At 47.7% G+C, this 22374-nt stretch overlaps 1 protein-coding gene across 1 annotated transcript; it reads right to left on the bottom strand.

Annotated features, from left to right (window-relative positions):
- Positions 1 to 175: 175 nt before the first annotated feature.
- On the bottom strand, positions 176 to 20925 carry Got1 (glutamic-oxaloacetic transaminase 1). The gene is made up of 9 exons (XM_005063567.4): positions 20710 to 20925; positions 13053 to 13234; positions 7850 to 7973; positions 7337 to 7449; positions 6964 to 7068; positions 5116 to 5266; positions 4866 to 5031; positions 3505 to 3647; positions 176 to 963 (listed from the first exon to the last, which is right to left on the bottom strand). The coding sequence occupies exons 1-9, from the start codon at positions 20825 to 20827 to the stop codon at positions 824 to 826; spliced, it is 1242 nt and encodes a 413-aa protein (XP_005063624.1). The 5' UTR covers positions 20828 to 20925; the 3' UTR covers positions 176 to 823.
- Between the last annotated feature and the right edge of the window lie 1449 nt (positions 20926 to 22374).

Below are 22374 nucleotides of genomic sequence, written 5' to 3'. Positions count from 1 at the left end.
AGTTCCAGGATAACCTCCAAAGCCACAGAGAAACCCTGTCTCGAAAAACCAAAAAGAAAAAAAAAAAAAAAAGACATTTAGTTTTTTTTTTCTTTAGCCATTAGCAAATCCTCTACACCATTCCTTCTAAAATGTAGGTCATAACTCCTTAATGGAACACAAACTCAATTCCATGTGTCTTGATCAGCATCTTTATTTTTTAAATGACACAAAACACAACAGAATAGACTAAGAAAATATCACCATTTGTGCTACACATCACAAGAGCAAATGCCATTTAGTGGGACTTTTATTTCAGTTAAATATGTATATCCATTTGTGTGTCATGATGTAAATATTTGCCATAGTTGCCTTAAAAAAAACTAATGCCTCAGAATAGGGACACAACCATGCAGCAAGATCAGGGAGACAAGAGACTCTGGGTGGAGATGATGAGTTTTAATGCCCCAGCCAACACCCAGTCACACCCGGTTCCTCAGACAACTTGATCTTTGGGACTGGACTTGGAACAGAGTCAAACAACACACAGAAACCTAGGACTCCATGAGCAGAGCTCCTGCAGGAGTCTAGAGTAAGGCTAGGCAACTACATCTCTTAGCAAAGTACTTTTTATTCTTAAATAACTTTGATTTTCTCTGGTTTCCAAAAGGCTCTGATCCCCGGCCCCAGTTCATTTCAGGAAATGTCTTCTTCATGAGGGGCCGGCTAACAGCGGCCGCCTCACCACGGCCGTCTCTAATCCAGGACATGGACACCTAGGGTTGCGCAGGCAGGGAAGACTGACAAAGAGCCGCTTTGGTGGTGTGGACTACATGGCGCTTCTTCACTGGATTTTGGTGATGGCTTCATGGATGGAGGTAGCGACATAATCTAGGTTTTTGGTGGTTAAGCCACACATGTTGATTCGACCGCTTGGCAGGAGATAGATGTGCTTCTCATTGATCAGATATTCAACCTGTTTGGCTGTAAAGACAGGAGAGCAGCACGGTGACTTCAGCACTGACACTGAGAGACCACAGGACAGTTGCAATCTACCCTCTTTAACACAGACAAGCTAAACAAAAGGAGCTACTTTGTCCTTTTGTCCAACCAACAAATAGAAAAACTGCTTATTAGATCCTGGAAAGACTTCCTGTTCAGTCTTCGGGATGTTCACAATATGGCTACCACGGAAGGATAGCTATGAATCTGGGACTACCTCCCAACCAGACCTTGTCCATTAGACAGCCCTCCCACTGAGAACAGCCATCAGACATTAGCCCCTCCCGCTGAGAACAGCCATCAGACATTAGCCCCTCCCACTGAGAACAGCCATCAGACATTAGCCCCTCCCACTGAGAACAGCCATCAGACATTAGCCCCTCCCACTGAGAACAGCCATCAGACATTAGCCCCTCCCACTGAGAACAGCCATCAGACATTAGCCCCTCCCACTGAGAACAGCCATCAGACATTAGCCCCTCCCACTGAGAACAGCCATCAGACATTAGCCCCTCCCACTGAGAACAGCCATCAGACATTAGCCCCTCCCACTGAGAACAGCCATCAGACATTAGCCCCTCCCACTGAGAACAGCCATCAGACATAAGTACACTGATCTGGAAAACTGCTTATACAGCCTCTGCTTTGTGCCTTCCCCAGTCTGGCTGCTTAGACCAGAGCATCTAATCTAATAACCTCCATTCAGCATTTCATTTCACAATACATTTGACAGGAAGCCATCAGGATGTACTGATAATTGACATGTGAATGAGCCAATAGGCTGAGAAGAAACTGCCCAGACCCCATGACCTAGACCATCGGATCCCATGCACTCCTCAGCCTCCCTGGACACGGAAGGGATCCCATGTTTGCAGAAAAGCATAAAGAGGAAGGGCATGCCTGCACTTCCTCAACCCTACAATCACCACGGTGGTTTTGGCTTACTGTAAAACTGACAGAATTCTAGCAGGTTTTTGCTTATTTAGCACATTAAGGACACAGACTAGAACTATAAAATCACACTAGTTGCTGGGCAAACCCAACATGCTAGGCAGCGTTCTAAGCACTTCGGTATTCTTGATATTATCATCCCCATTTCACAGATGGGGCATGGGAAATGTTGAGCCCCCTCATCTGCTTCCCAAGTTCTGGAATTAAAGGCTGTGCACCACCACACCTGACTCTGTATGTTTCCTTAATAAAATGAGGGGAAAAACAACTGTTGTTTAAAAAACAATGAATGATGTCAAATGCTAAGAACGATCAGGTTCAGTCTATTGCTACTACTTTTCAAGTTACAATAAAACCATTTTCCTACTCTGAATAGCAGTAGAATAAGGCTATCTTGGGGTGGGGGGGGAATATCCCTTCTTGTGAGCTTTTAGGAGATGATACCCAATGCTCATTTCCATATCGCTATTTTTATGACTGCACAGAGATGACTTACTTCTCAACCAACGAACTCTCTATCCCACATGAGGACACATACCCCCAATTGAGTCATTATTCTTTCTGGGGCAGCCTCATTTCAACACAAAGTGTTTCAAGGGGTCTATAATGCCTTCTTGATCTTGTCTTTCTAGTTATCTCCTTTGTTTTGTTCTGTTTGTTTGTTTGTTTGTTTTCCTCAGCCCATTTCTAACCAGCACTCTGACAGCCCAATGTTGACACTTGGCTGGAGCACCTACAACAGAACTCAGCACATACCCATCCTCATTAGAGCCACCAGGAGGACGGGTGAGCAGCCACTGCACCAGGCTAACAGCAGGTGCCCAGCAGGTACTCAGAAATCACTTATCAGATAAATGGCTTCTCTATAGTAAGGGCCCTCTGCTGGTAGCTGGCCAAAATCATGGCCACTAGATTTTCAATCAGCTTTTAATCCTAACTACTAGCCAATTTTTAAATTTTTGACAAGGAGGGCTAACTTTCCAATATCCTTTTCAGGATACTACCTGGAAACTGCAAAAAGCCTGTTAAGAATTTTGGTCCCAAGATAGACAACAGTGGCACACACCTTTAGTCCCAGCACTCAAGAGGCAGAGGCAGGTGGACCTCTGTGAGTTCAATGCCAGCCTGGTCTACAAAGTGAGTTATAGGACAGCCAGAGCTACAGAGAAATCCTGTCTTGAAAAACCAACAAACAAACAAACAAAACAAAAGAATTTTGGCACCTAAGGAATCAAATGTAGTATTTATGATTAAGGTAAATGATTAAAGTAAAACCAAAGGTACTTGACAATTTATGAGATGCTGGTTATAAATTAAAGATCCAAGTTACTAATACTGTTATTTCCCAGCTAGTTCTGAGCCGCTTTCTAACCCACACAAATGAGAATACAAACTCATAGTTGGGAGGACAGACCACAACGGTGCCCTTGAGATTCGAGAAGCTCAGGAGGTAAGACTGAGAAAACCTAACTTATCCTGACCCAAAGTGGCGTCTGACCAATGGCAACAGCTGGTTAAAGAACAGTTGCATCTGAGCACACACATGTGCTCAAGGGATTGGGGGCCACTTACGGTTCAACCCAGTAAAGCTGAACATTCCAATTTGCTCAGTGATGTGTGACCAGGTCCCAGGAGTCTTGAGGGCTTCTAATCGTGCCCTGAGTTCAGATCTCATGGTCAGAATCCGGTCAGCCATTGTCTTCACATTACCTGTCCTGAGGCAGGGACACTGGTATCAACACCCATTCACATAGGCAAAGACAGTTCACAGAAATACAAAGGGTTAAAAACTGTAATTTAGTCAAGTGCACACATTTAATCCCAGCACTCGGGAGGCAGAGGCAGGAGGATCTCTGTGAGCTCGAGACCAGCCTGGTCTACAGTTCCAGGCCAGCTAGAGCCACATAGGGAGACCCTGTACCAATACAAAGGAATAAAAAGCAAAACGTTCTGCAGTTTAAACTGAAAGCTTAATGTGAGATCACAACCTGTGTACTATGGTACCTGAGGTGCTGGAGAGATGAATTAATAACCAGAGACACAGTCACAAGGAAGCGAGGGTGTGCTCACTGATGGGGTCCAGTGAGCTCTGGGGTACTCCGGCTGTAACACACTAACGACCCTTTCAGGGTTCACTGGGGTATGGCACCCATAGGATCACTTACTCCAGTAGGCCTAATTGAGTCAATAGCCATTACATGAAAGCCACGGGCCTCTCAAATAAGATGAAATAGGGGTCCTCACCCTTACCTACGGTTTCACTTCCTGTGGTCTCAATTATCTTTGGTTAACCATGGTCAGAAAACATTAAGAAGTAAAGACTTCATGAGATGGAAGTAGCTGTTGTTAAAGTACAATGTTATAATGGCTCCACTTCTTTATTCATTTTTCTACTACGCCTAGTCTATAAGCTAACACACAGTCTAGAAGCTAACAGTCTATAAGCTAACACACAGTGTATAAGCTAACACACAGTCTATAAGCTAACACAGTCCAGAAGCTAACACATAGTCTAGAAGCTAACACATAGTCTAGAAGCTAACACATAGTCTAGAAGCTAACACATAGTCTAGAAGCTAAGACGTATAAGCTATATGCACAGGAAGAAAAGGGGGAGCCCCAAAATGGACACACTGCCTGGAAGTCAGACAGTCTACTCGTCTGGGAATTCTTGTCCACCAGCCTTACAAAAGGAAGACTGGACAGTGAAGGAATGAGGAACTGACATCCATGTGGCTGTCCCACATCTCAGGTGCTGTGCTACCACACACACGTGACATGGGTACCGCTCCCACTTTATGGAATACCTGACCTTCAGAGAGGCTAATGGTGTTCTGCCTCTCCGGCAATAAAAGGACAAAACCTAGGCAGATGCAACAGAACAACTCAGCTCTGCACGCCCACCCTCACACAGCAGGATTCGAGCTCCTTACCACTCCTTGAAGAGCTCAGGGTCAGAGAGGGTGGAGGCCACAATCCGAGCTCCCTGGGCAGGAGGATTGGACCAAGTGATTCGCACGATCTTCTCCATCTGGGAAAGGACTCGCAGGATGCTGTCGGATTCCTTTCCCACCACGGTCAGATTCCCCACTCTCTCGTCTGAGAAGAGAAGAACTAGGCTTAGCTGCTGAGGCGGTATTGAGGGGGCAGGGAGGCGGGGCAGCGACTCTGGGAAGCACTCACTGTAGAGCCCGAAGTTCTTGGAGAAGGACTGGGCACAGAACAGCTCGAAGCCTTCAGACACAAAATAGCGAATAGCCCACGCATCTTTCTCTAGGTCTCCAGATGCAAAGCCCTGATAGGCTGAGTCAAAGAAGGGGAAGAGAAAGCGGCGCTGCGAGGAAGGAAAGCAAGTCAGGGCAGGAGTCCTCGGGAGGCGGCCTCAGACACGGCCCTTCCTTCCCTGCTCGGCACCTGGAAGGGATCGCTACACAGAGCTGTCCTTGTATTTCCTGTCTGTGTGTTCATTCAGCCTCCGGCCACTTTGCATCTAACTCCGTTCACTCAACAGCAAGCAGCAAGCAACCACTGGCCAGCCTGCCTTCTCAACAGTGTGCTGCGTTTCCAGCTTTGCCAGCAGGACTTATTTCCAAAGCTCGGAGACACTGTCCTGGGTCAGAGGATCCTTCTGCAGGGATTCCTGGGGTGATAACGGAGGTCTGGCAATCCCAGGGCCTCCTCGCCTCAGCGCTACCCTACCAGCTACTCACGGTGAAGCAAGCTCTCTTCCGAGTGCCCCACGCTGAACCTGCGCCTTCTTGAGTGGACAGACCTCTTCCCACACCTGAGCTGTCCAAACCAGACGCCTGAGTGTACCTTTATCAAGCCCTGCAGCTCACCCCCACACCCTAGCACCCGACTCCCGCCGGCCCAGTCTCCTGAGGAGCCGACTGCAGCTCCCTTCCCCCACCGTAGCTACTTCATCTGGTGGCTAGTAACGCCCTCTCGGACACTGGCAACATGTAGTTTCTCTCCCAGCTATCTTGCAGGGAGCCGTGTCCCAGACAGGTCTGACGTCACATGGCTCCGGCCGCTGTCTCATCTAGCTTCCCTCTGACCTAGTCCACACTGTGTCATCAGGGTGATCTTAATGGTTGGCCCTATTTACTCTCTAGACCGTCGCTTACCGTCCCCCTCGGTCCCCCAGAACCTCAGGCAGTAATGAGAATGTCCTTCACTTCCTCAAATGGACACGCTGTCTGCCTGGGTGGGGCTGAGGCCATGTTGCCCCTCTACCCTTGCCAGCTTTCCACCAGTTCCTGTCAGACAATGACCTCTCATCTCCTCCTTTCCAAGACTCAGCACGGGAACCGCTTCTTCCAGAAAGGCAATAAAAATCTGGGCTGTGCACCCCACAGAACTCGCCATGCAGCAACTCACAGCATCACAATTGCTCTAATACTATACTATTCTTCCCAAACAGGCTACGCACTCTTCAGGGCAGGGGCTACACCTGCTACGTTCTCTACCAGCCCCCAGTGGTGCCCAATACCTACAGTTGTCAGGTAAATATCCCATAAGCATCCCATATGGAAAATACACACTTTGAGCTAGAAATTCTCATCTAGAAAGCAATCCTAAAGAGATAGAGTTTCACTACGTAAATAAATCAGTTCAAGAAATATGAAATAAACCTAAACATTCCTCAACCAATTTACTTGATCCCCAAGATGGCATATCCACAAAAGGACCAGATGGCTATGAAAACTGATGCTGTAAAACATTAAATAGTGTGTACATAAAGAAATAAAAGGGGAAAATGCAAAATAATATTAACAAAATGATTCCACCTTTGTGAAACATAGGTGCATTTTAAAAACCACACAAACCCTAATAGTCCACCCACCAAAACACAAGTATTGAATGGTGGGGTAATAGGATTTACAGTTAATATCTATTTTCTTCTTCGGACTTCTCTCCATTTTCCAGATCCTTCAATAAGCAGGCTGTGCTTTTAAATAATTAAGTATAACAACTAAATAAACTGAAGCCGCGTGTCCTATGTGACAGAGACTCTGGGAGAGCAGTTACCTTCATGACTGCGGCGATCTGCTTCCACTGCTCTGGGGTCGGGTCAGTCCCTGTTGGGTTGTGTGCACAGGCATGGAGGACAAAGATGGAGAACTCGGGAGCGTTCTGCGGAGAGGAGAGCTGCATCAGCTCTGACACGGCAGGGGGCTCAGAGGGTCAGCAATACATGGGTCCCAGTAAAAGAGCAATCAGCAACCAGTCTCAGCCTTCCTGGCCTCTCTCTTACACGACCACCCTCTTATACGCTATTTCAGACGCACTGTCTGACTTGGAGAAAAAGTCTCAGATGCTCACTTATCAACTGGCCCGAAAGCTCTCTTTCCCTGCTGCTCCTGACCCCACAGAATTCTCCAGTCTTCTTCTCTCCACCCACCTCCAGATCGTTCAGGAAGCCCTGGAGGTCAAGGCCTCTCTTCTCTGCGTCCCAGTACCGATAGGTCCGGATGTCTTTAAAACCAGCCGCAGAAAACACAGCATTATGGTTCTCTGAAAAGCAAAGGGACAAATGTTAGGAGCTTTTACACACACACAGGTGGTGGCGTAATCCGAAGGAAAACAGGTGAGCCTCAGGCCCTCAGGCCCAGCGCCCATGGGGCCTTGTGGAGGCTGGCTAGACTGTGTTAAGAGTACCAGGAACAAGTTAAACCAGTTACAAGAACTCCTAGGGTGCCACCTCCTGCTGGAAGCCCTCAGCATAGGCTTAAAATGCAAGACTATGGAGAACCTTGGGAAAGGAGTTCCTGGCTGAAATTTGGGCAACAGCTTTCTGTAGATGCCAAAAATCCCCTGAAGCTGCCTTCTACATATAGATTACATGTTCCAAGCCGTCAGTGTCCTGAGGCTAGCCCTCCCAGCTGCTCTGCTCTCCCACAGCTAACAGGCTCACCCCAGGTTGGCGATGACACATAGATGGGTGTGTTCTTGTTGTCCACGCCATTGTACCATCGCCCTAGGAAATCAGCTCCGATTCGCAGCGCACCTGTTCCTCCCAAAGACTGCACACCTCCAACCTGAGAGAGAAGATTTGGGGTCACAGATTAACAATGCTGACAGCAGCTAATATTTGCAAGAGTAAGACAATAATAAGGGCTTACTTTGGGCCTGTTCTTTGCAAATCCCCTAATGTATGAGTTCATCAAAACCTCTAACAATTACCCGCTCATGTTCGCAAGTGGGGAAACAGAGACAGAAAGGTAAGAGATGAAGCCCCTGCTCTGTCACCAGCCAGTGAGCAGGGTGGTCAGAAGCAAGCTCATAGTCTGACTCCAGGAGGAACTTCTGTTCTGAACGCAGGGAGGAGGACCTAGGCCACGTCAGCGAGTGCCTTGGACAGAAACCCCTCTGTTCACAGCACCCATCCATCCCAGGATCACCCCTTCCAGTAGTAGTCCTGGAAATGTACTTCCAGCTGGCCCTTGATGCCATCGAGCTCCAGAACACAGTTTATTAACCCCTGGAAATGTGTTCTTCCAAACAAAGGTAATAGGTAGATTCTTCTCCCCTTTCCCAGTTTCCTCACAGCTTAAGAGTCCTAATAGAGGCAATACTAAAAATTTTGCTTTTACTACTTACAAAAATAAAGGTTCTTATATGGTCCTCACATACACTCATGACACATATGAAATGTGAAATACCAAACTCTCAAATCATCATGCCCTGAAAATTAAACATAAGACGGCTCCAGGGAAACATAAGTCACTCCAAACACCAGTAATTAACAGAAACCGCTTTTTATGAATAAGTAAAGTAGCAATTTGGTCATTGTAGGAACTAATTTTTGGCCAAGAAAGTCCTATGTATTTGATACAAGGGAAAATCATTAATATCCAAGGAAATAAGTTCAGAGAATTGATGGAGTTAGTCCCCTGAACTCAAGATGACATACGCTAGGGGTATCCAGACAGAAAGACAGGGTATCCAAACAGACAGGGGCATGCAGACAGACAGGGATATCTAGATAGACAGAGTATCAAGACAGACAGGGGTATGCAGACAGACAGGATATCTAAACACACGGGGATATGCAGACAGACAGGGGTATCCAGACAGACAGAGGGTATGCAGACAGACAGGGGTATCCAGAACAAGGAGCCTAGTGGTTACAACTAAACAAGACAACCTCCGCATCTCCTACCTATGTTGACACTGCTCTACAGGAGATGAAAATGGACATTTTGTTGGAGTCCTAACGTCTGAAAATGGAACAGTAATAAGAAGCAGTGAAGAGTCCTAGAAACTGGGCCAATGTTAAACCTGGAAAGGGATGCTGTATAAGGAAGACGACGTTACTGTCCGACTTCTGGCTCATTCTTCATGTCTTGTGTCCACTAAGCCTCGTCCTATCCTGTCCACTCCAGTTACAACTGAATCCTGCCTCACTCCCTCCTCCATGTTAGCATGCCTCCCCCTCCTCTCTTCCTACAGCTTCAGTCAACTTTAACACAGTTAAAGGCTGTCTGTGTGGTCACCTCTACAGTCACCAATAGACCCTGCCTGGCCCCTCTGACAATCGAGTGAATGACTTAACTCAAAAATCTGAGACTCTTAGAAATCCCATGAGCTAAATACGGAAGGAATGTGTGCAAAGTACATAAGTAAGCCACGATCCTGGCCAGGATCACGTATTGTCAGAGAAAAGCCTGATGATAGAATTAGACACTGTAGGATGCTGGAGACGGCTCAGCAGTTGCGGCTCTTGCAGGGCTCCCGCCTGGTTTCGGTTCCCTGTAGTCACGTGGTTTGCTCACAGCCACCTGAAACTTCAGTTCCAGAGGATCTGAAACACGCCCCTGACCTCCACGGACACCAGGCACACCGGTGGTTCACACATACATGCAGGCAAAACACTCACACATAGAAAATAAGGATCTTTTTAAATGAGACACTACAGTTAAAACACCGTGAGTTCGGCTATTCCCAGACAGCAAACAGCCACACCGTAATTCAAGAGAACATGAAGAACGCGCCACACCTGAGAAAGTGAATGATTCAGAACAGAAGCGACCCTTGATCAGGTCCTGAAGGTCTGAGGGTTGGGGACTAGAGAGTTGGGGAAGCTAAGAAGGTCGCTCTACAGAGGAAAGGCCAGGCAAGGGTTCTGAGGCCTGCGGCGCTGAGGAAGGGCAGCGCTCTTAGGATGGCGGGCCCACGTTCTCGAGGGCAGCAGTGGAGTGCTCCATGTGGAGCACGGAAGCTGGTGGCACAACCAGCTTTTTGTAAGACAGATCTCTCTAACTGCAGTGTGGAAACGCACTGAAACGAAAAGGAGACTAGAGGACAGAAGGTCAATGGGGCCATTACAAGACTGCATGAGCTGGTGGTGGGCTGAGCTGGGGCAGTGGCCCAGGCATGGAGAGAACTTCCAGGAGGGAGAGGCTCAGTGCTCAGGAGCAGCTGGTACCTAGGGTAAGGCAGCTGCTGGGAAGCATCCCAGAACAGGAACTTTATGCACGTGATACCACGAAGACTGATATTTCAGTTTGTTCTGTAAGCAAAACACAACGTAGATGAACTAGACCAAGGCTGTATTCCCAGGTCAAGACCATGAGCCCCAGCCCAGGTTCTTAAGAGTCTTCAGAGGTCAAAACCCAGATCCATGGGCAGAGGAACACTACCAGCAAAGTAGCTGTGTGAGAACGCAGACTTCCTAGAGGAAGTAGCTCCCCAACATGGCCTCTCATCTGCCAGCAACAGCCCCAACTAATTAATCACACATATCTCAGCACATGCAGAGACAGACGCCCCACTCACAGCTGTCCACTTGCAAACGTCATTAAGATTGCCTACAACTGGTCACACTGCAGAGAGTAAAATGTCAGTGGAGTGTTCAGCCACAAACAGGACATCTATGACACACATAAAACACACAACACATACCACACACACACACACACACACACACACACACACACACACACACACACACACACCAGGCTCAGGGACTGCTGAAGAGGTGGGTAAAAAGGTAATCAGAGGTTGGAGAGGACAGGCACAAAACAGTATGTTCTGGACATGATAGGGCCCCTGCAGACATGGACTCACAGTCGCCGTGGTCACACATAAAGACCACACCAGTCAACACTCTAGGAGTGGGAAGGAGTTCATGAGCCCCTCCCCTAACTGAGGTCAGTTTTTCTTCAGGCTGTGGCCACTGGTGTGGAGCATGGTTGGCCCCATGCTTCAATGGATGGCCTTACGTCCACGAGTACAGGGACATCACATACTGGACTCGGTGTATTATTTTTAAAAAGGTTTGGGGGTAGATCTGAAAGAAGTGGGGATGAGTATGATGAAAATACAATGCATGAATTTCTCAAAGGATTGATAAAACTATTATATATTCCCCACTTTCTGTCTGGGGAAACACTGGAGTTTCAGGGCAGCTTTTCCATGCTACCCCTCCCCCCAGCACTCATATCCCACACCTTCAGTTCCAGGGGGCAAGTCAAAGCCTTCCACAGAAACCTAGCCCAAACTTGGATTAACTATTTGTCTAATCGGATGACCTGGGTTCCAAGACCGTCACCTGCCTCCCTGCATCAAGACACCTGTAGGAACGCATGCGTGCAACCTTAACTTCACCTTGCCACTCAGCTTATCAGGGCATCTGAGAGGGAAAGCCTGCTATAAATACCTCACATGACTCCACAGCGTGGTCTTTTAATGTGTGAACCGTGGCCTGCGGTACAGCGTGGCTGGAAGGGCGGCCGGGTTCAATTGCACAACACCTAGCTGGACTATTGCTCTCGCCTGTCCCACCCACCCGGCCAGGTTAGCTTCTTCAAACACTTTCATTAGGCAACCTCTGCATAAACTTTAGTCTTTAGGCAAGTCTCTATACAGCCTAGACCTGCTTCTGGCCACCTTGGTCCCTGGGCCAGTCCCCACACTCCTGTCCCAAGAGCAGTAGTGCTGATTTCTTATCTTCTCTACTTTGTGGTTTTCAAACCTGGGTGGAGTCAGTGGGGACACATTTTAAAAATAATCCCACTGGGGTTGTGGGGAGAAAAAGAGGGCTGTGCCCCTCCAAGATTCTCATCAAAAGGGCTCGGCATGGGGTTCACGGGGTCCAGTTAACAAACTCGCAGGTGATACTAATTAATATACCGCAAGAGATGAGCGGCAGTCCTGGCCAGGTACACACATCTGCAGCCCCCAGGGTCTCCCTCTCCCTCCAATCTCTCCATCACCACTCCCTACCACATACACCCTACTCACAGGGTCCACTTCGAACACACACTACTCTTCTAGTTGTAACACAGGCAGTCAAATGAGAGCTACTGAGGGAAGGCTAGAATTACCAAGCATAAGGCGGGGCAGGGAATTCTGGATCTTGAATGCTGAGGGGGTCACAGATAACTTCTGAGAATCCGGTCAAAATTAAGGAAATGTTCCCCCAGAAGTAAGCAAAATTCTGCATATAATTTCAGAGAAAGCACCTACCAAGAACTCCTAATGGGATTATGAGCTACCAACTATTTTCTTTCTAAAATGAAGATGCAGAAATCAAGTAGGTAAATGACTAGCATACAGCCAAAAGCAGTGGCGGAAATGAAGAAAACGACTCTATGGCCCCGGACTCCTCAGATTCCATTAGCTTCCCTCTGCTGGGCATCCCCAGTATCTACTTCAAAGCCGGCAGCCGCCTGGCGACATGCTGGGCAAACTGAGCAAGTGAAGCTGAGCTCTGGATACGGCCACATTATCTGCTCACACTAACTAAAACCGTATAAGCTGGGCTGCAGAGATGGCTCAGGCCTTAAGAGCACTGGCTGCTCTTCCAGAGGACCTGGGTTCGGCTCCCAGCACCCACAGGGCAGCTCACAACCATCTGCAACCCCAGACCCAGGGGAGCCAATGCCCTCTTCTAGCTTCCTTGGGCACCAGGCACTCAGATGAAGCACAGACACACATGCAAGCAAAATAGGTAAATAAATAAAATGTGAAACGTCAGTTTGCCTTCAAAGAAATAAATAATAAAAATGTATTTTCTGACAACTCTCAAGACACAAATTTTAATACCTGCAAACAAATTGGATTTTTTTTAAAACATGGTTCCTAAACAGAAACCATCCACACTCCACACTCACCCGATTCTCCTGGAGAGCTGGGCTGTCGTCCCCAAGCACGAGGCGAGAAGCGCAGCTGCGGAACTCTGCCAGGCCTAGGATGGGCAGGTACTCGTGGTTGAGGCTATTGTCACCAGCAATCTTCTGTTCCACCTTCCTCACTACCGGCAAAACCCAGGGCTGAGAATCATCTGTGCGGTACGCTAAGTACGGAGAAAGAGACAGACACGAATCTCAGGCATCATCCAAGTCAGAGTTTGGAGCTGCGAGCAGAGAAGATTCCACCGCTTTCTGTGAACGGAGAAAATTCCACCACCTTCCAGCCAACCAAAGTAGAATAGAGACAAAGACACAAAATGCATTCACTTGCTGGGCCAAGTCCCCGGGTTAGTGCTGGGCACACAGGACAGCCCTGCCTTTTCCGCCTGCAGATCACACCGCTTGTAATGCGACCTGCAGAACTACAATGCTGACGTAAAACGGGGACATCACAGACACTGGTCAAGTGGGAGAGAGAAAGACGTCTATGAACCGAAGCCATCTCTGGATGCTGCAGATACCAAGAGTGCATCAGTCTCTATGCCCACACCTCCAACAGAGTTCCAGAAAAGTCCAGGTCAGATGTGTTCAGACTGTAGTCCACACCCTGCATGTGTCTCAGGATAGCTATGAACCCATGACCCAACAGGTTTGTAGACAGTGACAATGCCCTACTGTAATGTCAAAGGTTGGATACGTGTGGCTTGGAACTACTTCACAAATACGGAGAAAGGAGAAAATCAAAGAGCATTAGCCTCCTCCAGCCGTCCCAAAGATGCAGAAGCATGCACACAGGAAGTCAGTGTCCTGGGCCTGGTGTCCAACAACAGGTTACACAATGACCAAGGACCCACTCACCATCTTTGCCCTCTCTGTGTATTGTGAAATCCGCCAGTGTTTACCATTTTCACTGTTCATACACACCAGCTGCCTCACATTGCCTTGTACTGATCTAATTTTATCTATTTCACAGCATTTAGTCAGGCTACACAGTAAATCTGTAAGCATTTCTTCACCATTTCAGTGTTTAGCATATCCTTAGGCCACTTTGATCCTTCCTACTTCCGGTTTTCACGCTCTCCTACTCTAAAGTTAGACTGTAGCGCAGCTTTGGCACACAGGTGCTTTGGCCTTGACCCACGCCAATAATCTCTCTGAGCTGACTGCTCACAGGGGTCACTTTCCTCTCTACTCCAATGGTAAGTCAGCCAACAATCGTACGCCTGAGATGAGACCAAATTCTAACAGCGATTCTAACTACATTTTATCTTTTTAATTTCTGCCCAACATCAGTCCCTGTCTTTAAAAAACCAGAAACTCGTGTTTTAGGGTATCTTACTTAGTGGGCAACACACATTAACTGTAAAGTTTAGGTTAGCCAAAGGGTACACAGTTACAAGGCAATGAACAGCACAATCCCAGCATTCCGGTACAGGAGCAGGGACACACAACCTCATCTTTATCGCCAGTGTAAAATATGGGTCATTCCATCATAGGGCTTTCCAACATGAGGCTTATTTTCCCACTTGAGCATATTTATCTTCAGTAACTATTCTGATAGGTAAAAATCAGGTTCCTCCTGATTAAGCAAACTTCTTATATTTGATGAAGGGAGTTAGTTTGGCTATCTGAATGCTATTAGTCAGACTCTGAGACTGATTCACCAACCCAGAGGCTGGAGGTGGGTGAGTGAGTAGCTGTCCCGGTTTGGAACCCAATCACATTTCTATTATGCACTGACACATTTCTCATATCACATATTTAGAAAATACAGTCAGTTGACCAAATAGAAAATAGGCACACAACTTAAAATGAGCTTATAATTTATAAAGTATTTGTTTGTTGTATACATTTTGGCTTAGTAGTTTTACAGTTAGAAGTATTTTCTATGAATATACTTATGCTAGTGATATAGGAATATTCAACACAATGTTTCTAATAGCAGATAATTGAAATCGTGGTTAATAATTCATAATTCATACACAGGAAAGAGTACTATCTCACCCCATGGTGATGTTGTAAATAGCTCAAACATAAGAAAAATTTCCAGCTGCATTTAAAGTAAGAGAAATGCAAATGAAAACCACCTTGAGACACAAGTGTGCATTCATCCTGGGGATTTAAGTGAGGCTGTGGGGAAGCAGACACTCCTCACATTGCTGGTTCGAATGTAAATTATTGATCGTCTTGGAGAGCTGTGGAGAGCAACTTGGAAGGATCTGTCCAAATACACCCACATCAGCACCTCCCTTTCAAGCCTGCATCTTACAGATGCACTGTCAGCGTGTGAAATGACGTATGTACTTGGTGGTTTGCTGAAGTACTCTTTCACTATCCTGTGGTTGTAAACAACTTGGATGTCCGACGTGAGGCTGGCAAATAAAATCTCGTTTATCCATCAGTTAGGCAGCTGTGGAAAAGGACAAAGATGCTTTCTATGTACAAATGTGAAGAGCTCGCCAAGCGGGAAAAGCAAGGGACAGAACGGTGTGTGGTACAGTGTATATTACCAAACGCAGGAAGCTCTGTTTGCTGTGTGTCATGGGGGAATTCTGGAGCTGAAGGCAGAGAGGGGGATTTGGGAATGAGGCAGATGAAAAGGATGGAATAGAGACATGAAGATACATCACCCATCAGAATAGTGGCTGATGATTATAGTTGCTCGTTGCTCACTTTTTGGCTAGAGTAAAACAAAAGACATACAACAATACCTACTTCTGAGGAAGGGCTATTCTTGGCCCAGATTACCTAGTCAGATCCCAAAGCTACCACTGTCAAGTACTCATAGAAGTTTCCAGGAGACTTGATTTTAGAGGGGTTGTCATTACTGTGAATGTCCTCAATACTATCAAATCTTCGTCCGCTGAAAAGCAATTTAATGATGGGTAATGTGGAACTTACATCAGTCCCCCAGAGAAGAGCTGAACAAACTGGAATATACGTATGAAGACAATTATGAAGAGATGGTCTCTTGTGGGAGCCCCACCGCTCAAGACCATTTCAAAAGAGGGCTCCGGGAGTCACAGAATGGATGCATGTCTGGACCACACAGAAAGGATACCATCTAGACTCACCAAAGGTGAGCATTTTTTAGAAAAGTCAGGCTTTTAACTTCAGATCTGTGACTGCGTATTACACACAAGATAACAGATACGCTGTGTGCTAATATTTATGATAGTATCATTCCTAGATTAATGTAAAAAACATTTAGGAGAAAGAAGAAACCATTATACTGCTGTTCTTAACATTGCAACATTCTCTAAAACCATAAAGAAGCCAATGTGCAAAGCTTGAGAGGGAGGTTAGGGAGTGGCACTGTTAACTGTACTGTGAGAAAAGGTGACTGCCCAAGCCAGCAGCTCCCGCCTCATTGCCCAGTGTCTCCCAGGTTCAGTTCCCTGGTGTGCTGCTTATCATCGTGAAATAAGACTGTACACTACTCCCAGAAGACTGGAGTGAGGAAGGCAAGCATTGTGGATAGCCACTGTTCCTCTCTCCTGGGGAGGAGGTCTTTTCTTGTCTTTCTTTCTTTTTTTTCCCCCCACCCCCGAGACAGGGTTTCTCTGTGTAGCTTTGGAACCTGTCCTGCTTGCTCTTGTAGGTCAGGCTGGTCTCAAACTCACAGAGATCTGCCTGCCTCTGTCCCACAAGTGATGGGTTCACCACTACCCGGCCCTCCTGGGGAGTTCTTATTCCCACCCGGTTTTGTTCCCGCTGCTCACCCTCTCATCATTCAACAAGCACTCCCTGCCTAGACCGGGCACTGGCTAGCAAAGGTGATATCCTGTCTTGTAGGAAATACAGCACACTGGGCCTGAATTCTCCATGATGGGTCAGGGAAAATCTTATGGGGGTTGAAGTGTGAATTAAGAAGGGTTTAAGAGGTAGATGAGGGAAGAAGGACACTCCAGTCTGAGGGACAACTGTGCAAGGTCCTCAGAGCAGGAAGACATAGACATTTGAGGCTCTGCATTTTCCTGCCGTGGGAGCAGGCTCTGTGGAGGACCAGCAGGGAGTTCACGGTCTGGGGAGTTCCTTTCCAGGATCTCCTGTTCTAGTGGGAACATCCAAAAGCAGTGGCATTTTAACAGAGCCATCTATGTGATACCAGGAAAACAGACTCCGGAGGACAGAGAGAAGCGGCTAAGTCAGAAGGCCCCCAAAATGATCCAGAAGACAAATACTGAAGACGTGAATAGGCCACGGTAATGGGTGATAAAGACAAGGGAAGAAACGCAGATGGACTTCTGAGGAAGCAAACCTAGAACCCAAAGACCAAGACAGGCGACGGGGTGGCTGGTGATCCCCATGCCCATCTAGTCTGGATAGTGAGTGGGTGGTGGGTAGGGAGCTGATGGACACAGAACACACGGCAAATAAGAAGGGGACTAGGCAAGGAGATCCAGGATGGAAAGCTCTCATAATTATAGACACTAGCGGAAACTGAAGGCCCGGTAATAACAAGGATTTACTAAATACTCTGCACAGTTCTTTCTTCTCATTTAATTATTTTAACAAACCACAAAATAGATGGGTATTAGGAATCAGAAAACTGAGGCCAGAACTTATTTGCCAAAGATAAGAAGAGTTAGGCTGACTCTACTGAGTCCAAAAAAAAGCTTGCTTCCTTTCTTTTTGATTTTTATAGGCGATGCCCAAGGAAATCGCAAAGCTCTGAGCCCAGAGCACTTTATTGGGACCCATCTTATCATCGTGCTGCTGAGCTCTGCTCTGTGGACCATGGTCTTTCTTCCTGAGTGAGCTCCAGGGAGGCCACACAGGTTGTAAGCAGGTCGAGCAGTCTTGCTTGGGAGAAAGGAAGAGTAGAGAGTTGAATGGTCCAACGATCACCCACATCCCCTCCTGACGGTTCCACTTCCGTCGCCTATCGACACCCAAGAGCCCGTCCACATATGCCTTTATGACCCTCCTCCACCCTGTGCTCTGAGAAATACCTGATACAGATCCTCTAACCAACAATTAACATCTGGAGACGGAGAAGCTACACTGAAAATGACGACTAAGCTAACTAGACCAAAAAGGTGCTTCTCACTGTCCCAAAGGAAAAGGTTGGACGCAATAGTGTAAGACACTCAGTGTCAACGGTTGGCCTCCACATGAATAGATACCCTCACGATACACACAGAGACAGAGAATAAACAAACAAGAGATTTGCTTCAGGTTGGACTTGTGTCTCTCTGTCCTTAAAGGCACTACAGTCAGAGGCTTTGAGAAACACTAAGCTCATCAGCTCCATAAGCATTGTGCTTAGCAGTGAAGAATATGACACACTGCTCTGTTTAATGACAAGAAAACTATTGAAATCAGCCCAGCAAGAGGAAAAATCTGAGGAACGTATTTGCAAGTGAGAACCAGCTCACGAGATTATAGTAGCAGTTCATTCTAAAACTGTCCAGCATCGCTGGAACCAGAGAGGGGGAGTGTCCGCTACCTTTGACCTTGGGAGGAAGCATCACTCTCACAGTCGTAATTAATCTCCTTTGCAAAGAGTATACTGAGGTGTGCATGTGTCTAAGTAAACAGGACATATAAATGCAAGACGAGACCGTTTATTCCTCTCTGCTGGGATTAGACTTCTAGCTGCCATCTATCACCCACACAGAACAGGTCACAGGAGTGACCAAGTAGGTTTATATATCACATTTCACGCTTAATTGTTCTTTTACTCCACGGTCAATTGATGGGGTCAATACAATTACCTCCCACTGCAGAATTACCCTATTAATAGAATCACAGAGCGTGTTGGGCAATCTTGGAGTTGACTTTGGGTAGATTGTAATCGTCATTCAGTCTGATACCTCAGTTTCAAGAACATTAAAGAAGCCTCATTTGACCACACAGAGGCGGGGCACCCAGGCAGGGCTCCTACCTCTTCTCCCTGCAGGTTACTGGCTACCCCAGGGCCAGCTGAAAGTATCCCAAGCCCAGAAGAGGTCAGAGACCCTGCAGCCTGAGACCTGGCTAGAGTCCCAGCTCTCCCACCCAGGGGTCAAACTATATGTCGTAGTCGTCCCCCCCCCCATCCCCGCCCCAGTCTCCTTCCTTGCAAACAGGAGAGAAAACAACTCCCAGAACTGCCATGGGCAGACAGTGCACTCACATGCACAGCTCATTGCTCATGTTCTTAGATTCCTGGAAAAAGTGACAAAAGGCATGTCACTGCTGAGATGGTGCCTGAGCTAAAGACTAATTTGGGCTGTCTGGAATGGATGCCATAACAGGAAGGTTTTTGTGAGCATGAGTATTTTATTTCTGAACCAGTGTCACAAATTATCTCGTTTTCAGTTATTCAACTTCTTTTTAAGAGACCCACTCAAAGAAATGCCAAAACAACAGAAATAGCTACGGTTATATAACTCCTGCTTATACTCCAGACCTCAGTCACAGCCTGCGATGGCGGTTAGTGTTCACAAAAACCCTGTAAGATGGGCCAAGACCATCGACCTCATCAGTCTTCTCCATAAATTAGGCTGTAAAGAAACACTTGGTGCTTCCGCACTGCATTTAAATAGAGAACTTTGATTTTTATGCAAGACAATCAGTATTTCTCCTGTTCTGTTGGCTGCTAAAAAAAAAATCATAGTTTCCTTCATTGGAGGACCAACTGAACACTGGCTTTTTAATGCTTTATTTTGAAAAGTTTCAAACATACATAAAAGCTGAGAAAATAATGTCTATCATCTATGCCCATGCACCATCGCCCACCATCAATAATAGCACTTTGGGATTTTCTCTCGTCACACTCCTATTCTTTGATGAAATAAGAGTGTGGGGGAGGGGGAGGGAGGAGGGGGAGAGAGGGAGAGAGAGAGAGAAGGCTTATGTACATTTCCTATAAGGATCTGGTTTCTGAGTCCCCTTCACATCACCCTCGACTGCAAACCTTGCAAACCTTCTAGCGCCTTCAGTCCCTGGTCCTACTCACTTTTCTCTCCTTGGCTGGCCTCTGTATACGGACAAATGTAAACCAAGCTCCGCGGAGCTTCCCACATCAAGCCCACAGTTATAAGAAAGTCGCTGGAGGCTCCAGTTAAAAGGACTTTCAGAGAGTTTCCAACACAAACCTCCATAGCAGAAGGCCACATTGGTTCAAGGATAACAATCAGGAAACGAAGACCCAGATGTGTGGGCCCTGAGCTGGGCTGCATCTCATCTGCTCCGCTCTGAGAATAAACCAAGCCTAGGTCGTCCCGGGACCACGTGGTTTGATCGGCTTCCTAACTGGTACCTCCAGCTCACTCAGCCCACACCGCAGCTCAATTAGGCTAACAGCTTTCTTCCCACTTCCCGGCTGACCACTACCCCAAAGCTACCAGACTCCCTCCTTACAATCCCTGGCGTCTTGTTGCTTTGGAACTTGTACCATAAAAGAACACAGGATGGAGAGACAGAAAACTACGTTTGTGTCCCACATGCTACACCTGTTCTGCGTGACCTTGAACACACCACCTCTTTCCAAGGACTCCGTATCACCATCTGCAAAATGGGTAGGTTGGTGGATGCCCTCGTGGCCCCAGCCTTCTCTCCCGGGTCCGCTCTCAGGGGAGGCACCGAACTAAGCCTCGGCTCCTCCCACGGTCCCCCATGCTGCTGGCATTCCAGGGCACTGCATCCTTACCTCCCACGCCGAGGTTAACCTTGCGGGGATCAGGATCCTCCCGGAAGTCCGCAGTGAGCTTGAAGACCAGAACTGGAGGGGCCTGCGGAACCTGGGCAAAGACTGACGGAGGCGCCATCGTGATGGAATCTGCCGAGACCTCGAGCGCGAGCCCGGAGCTGCTCGTTGCGGTGCGGAGTGCGATGACCGGAGGAGACACTCACCTTCGCCGGCGGGCGGGGGCAGCCCGCGGCTTCCAATGGCCGAGCCGCGTCCGGAACTTGGCAACGCGCTTAGCCAATCACAACCTTCCGACAAAGATGGGTTAGGCGGGACCAGTCTCTAGCAGCCAATTCAAGAAGAGAATCTTATCGGAGGCTCGCATGATGCAACCAGTGAGATTTACACCGGAGGCGGTGTGGGCGGGGACAAGGATGATTGGCACAGCTTGTTCCAATCGCTGAGGCTTTTATTCCTTGCGGCGATGAGGATGTTGCGAGTGGCTTGAGTCCCCAGAGGACAGACTCCTTGACCTTCTGGGGCCTGGAGACCTGGCGCAGTGGCCCGCCGTGGGAATTGCAGAGGGCAGGTGTCCCTGTACCCGCTGAGCAGGTGGTTGTCCCTGCCAGGCCCCGGCAGTGCGCACGTTCCTGAGCTGGCCAGGCCGGGCTGACAGCCAAGTCCCCGGCATCTGTGTGCCGAACTCGAATGGTCAGCCTGGACACGCTGTACTCGAGCGCGGGTGACCTTGATCATCTCCACTCAGGATTTCCCCGGAAAGAAACCTGGCAGTGCCGTCTGCCTTGATCCCTGGCAGGCAGGGGGACTCTGCAGAAAGTAAGGGATGAGCACATTTTACTCCCGGATTACTCACAGAGAGTGGGGGCCTAGTCCGCAAGGACCTTCAAGGATATGGCGAGGCCTCCGTCCGTAGCATTCATCGACTGGCTGATACCCAAACTACTGCTTCTTTTTGTCAGGCCGCTGCTTCCCCGAGACATTTCTGCCCACATCCTTTCTCCGCCTGTTGGTTGACCTTGAAGATGTACGTCTGTCAGCCCTCCATAAAACCTTTCCTTAGCCCTCCCCAGTCTGGCTAGAAATCCCCCTTTCCTATGTATCGGGTGTTTTGCTGTCGACGTTACAATTTTGGAAAATGTTCTGATGTGTAGGAACCTGGCTCTGGAGCCAGGAAAGTTAGGTTTGGAGGCTGGCTGCCACTTACTAACTTGGGCAGGCCTGTTCCTGCTCTGTAAAGTGGAGATAATAGTGTTTTCCTCGGGGTTGTTGTGGGGATTATGTGAGTTAATACACATAAAGTGTTTAGTTGCATACAGTAAGTGCCCTCTAAATACTAGCTTTGTTACTGCACGTCACCCACACCCCCTTGTAAATGATATGCCGCTTTGCCTGGGAGCTGGCAAACCTCCCTCCGTTTCTTACACTAAATAGTCAACGACTGCTGGAAGGAGCCAGTTCCTTGGTATTCCGTGAGAAAACAGTATCATGGTTTCCTTAGGAGAACACCATAAACCTTCACGTGAGTTTTCCATCCAGAGGATAAACACAAGCCTAGGAACTTTGAGCGGTAGCTGCTGACCTTTTCTGTCTTTTTCTTTTAAAAACGTCACTCACAGCTAACACTGAAGGTCCAACAGACTTCATGTACTTTCAGTGCTTCCAGAA

Source organism: Mesocricetus auratus, unplaced genomic scaffold (genome assembly GCF_017639785.1).
Source record: "Mesocricetus auratus isolate SY011 unplaced genomic scaffold, BCM_Maur_2.0 Super-Scaffold_4256, whole genome shotgun sequence".
Taxonomy (NCBI): domain Eukaryota; kingdom Metazoa; phylum Chordata; class Mammalia; order Rodentia; family Cricetidae; genus Mesocricetus; species Mesocricetus auratus.
This window is presented reverse-complemented; position numbering and strand designations above follow the sequence as displayed.

Coding starts and splice junctions, on each gene's coding strand:
- Got1 (XM_005063567.4), bottom strand. CDS start 20,827: ATGGCGCCTCCGTCAGTCTTTGCCCAGGTTCCGCAGGCCCCTCCAGTT. Junction 7,974..13,052: donor CAGCTCTCCAGGAGAATCGG/GTGAGTGTGGAG, acceptor CTTCTCTCTCAG/GTTGGAGGTGTGCAGTCTTT. Junction 5,267..6,963: donor AGATCGCCGCAGTCATGAAG/GTAACTGCTCTC, acceptor CCTTCCTCGCAG/CGCCGCTTTCTCTTCCCCTT.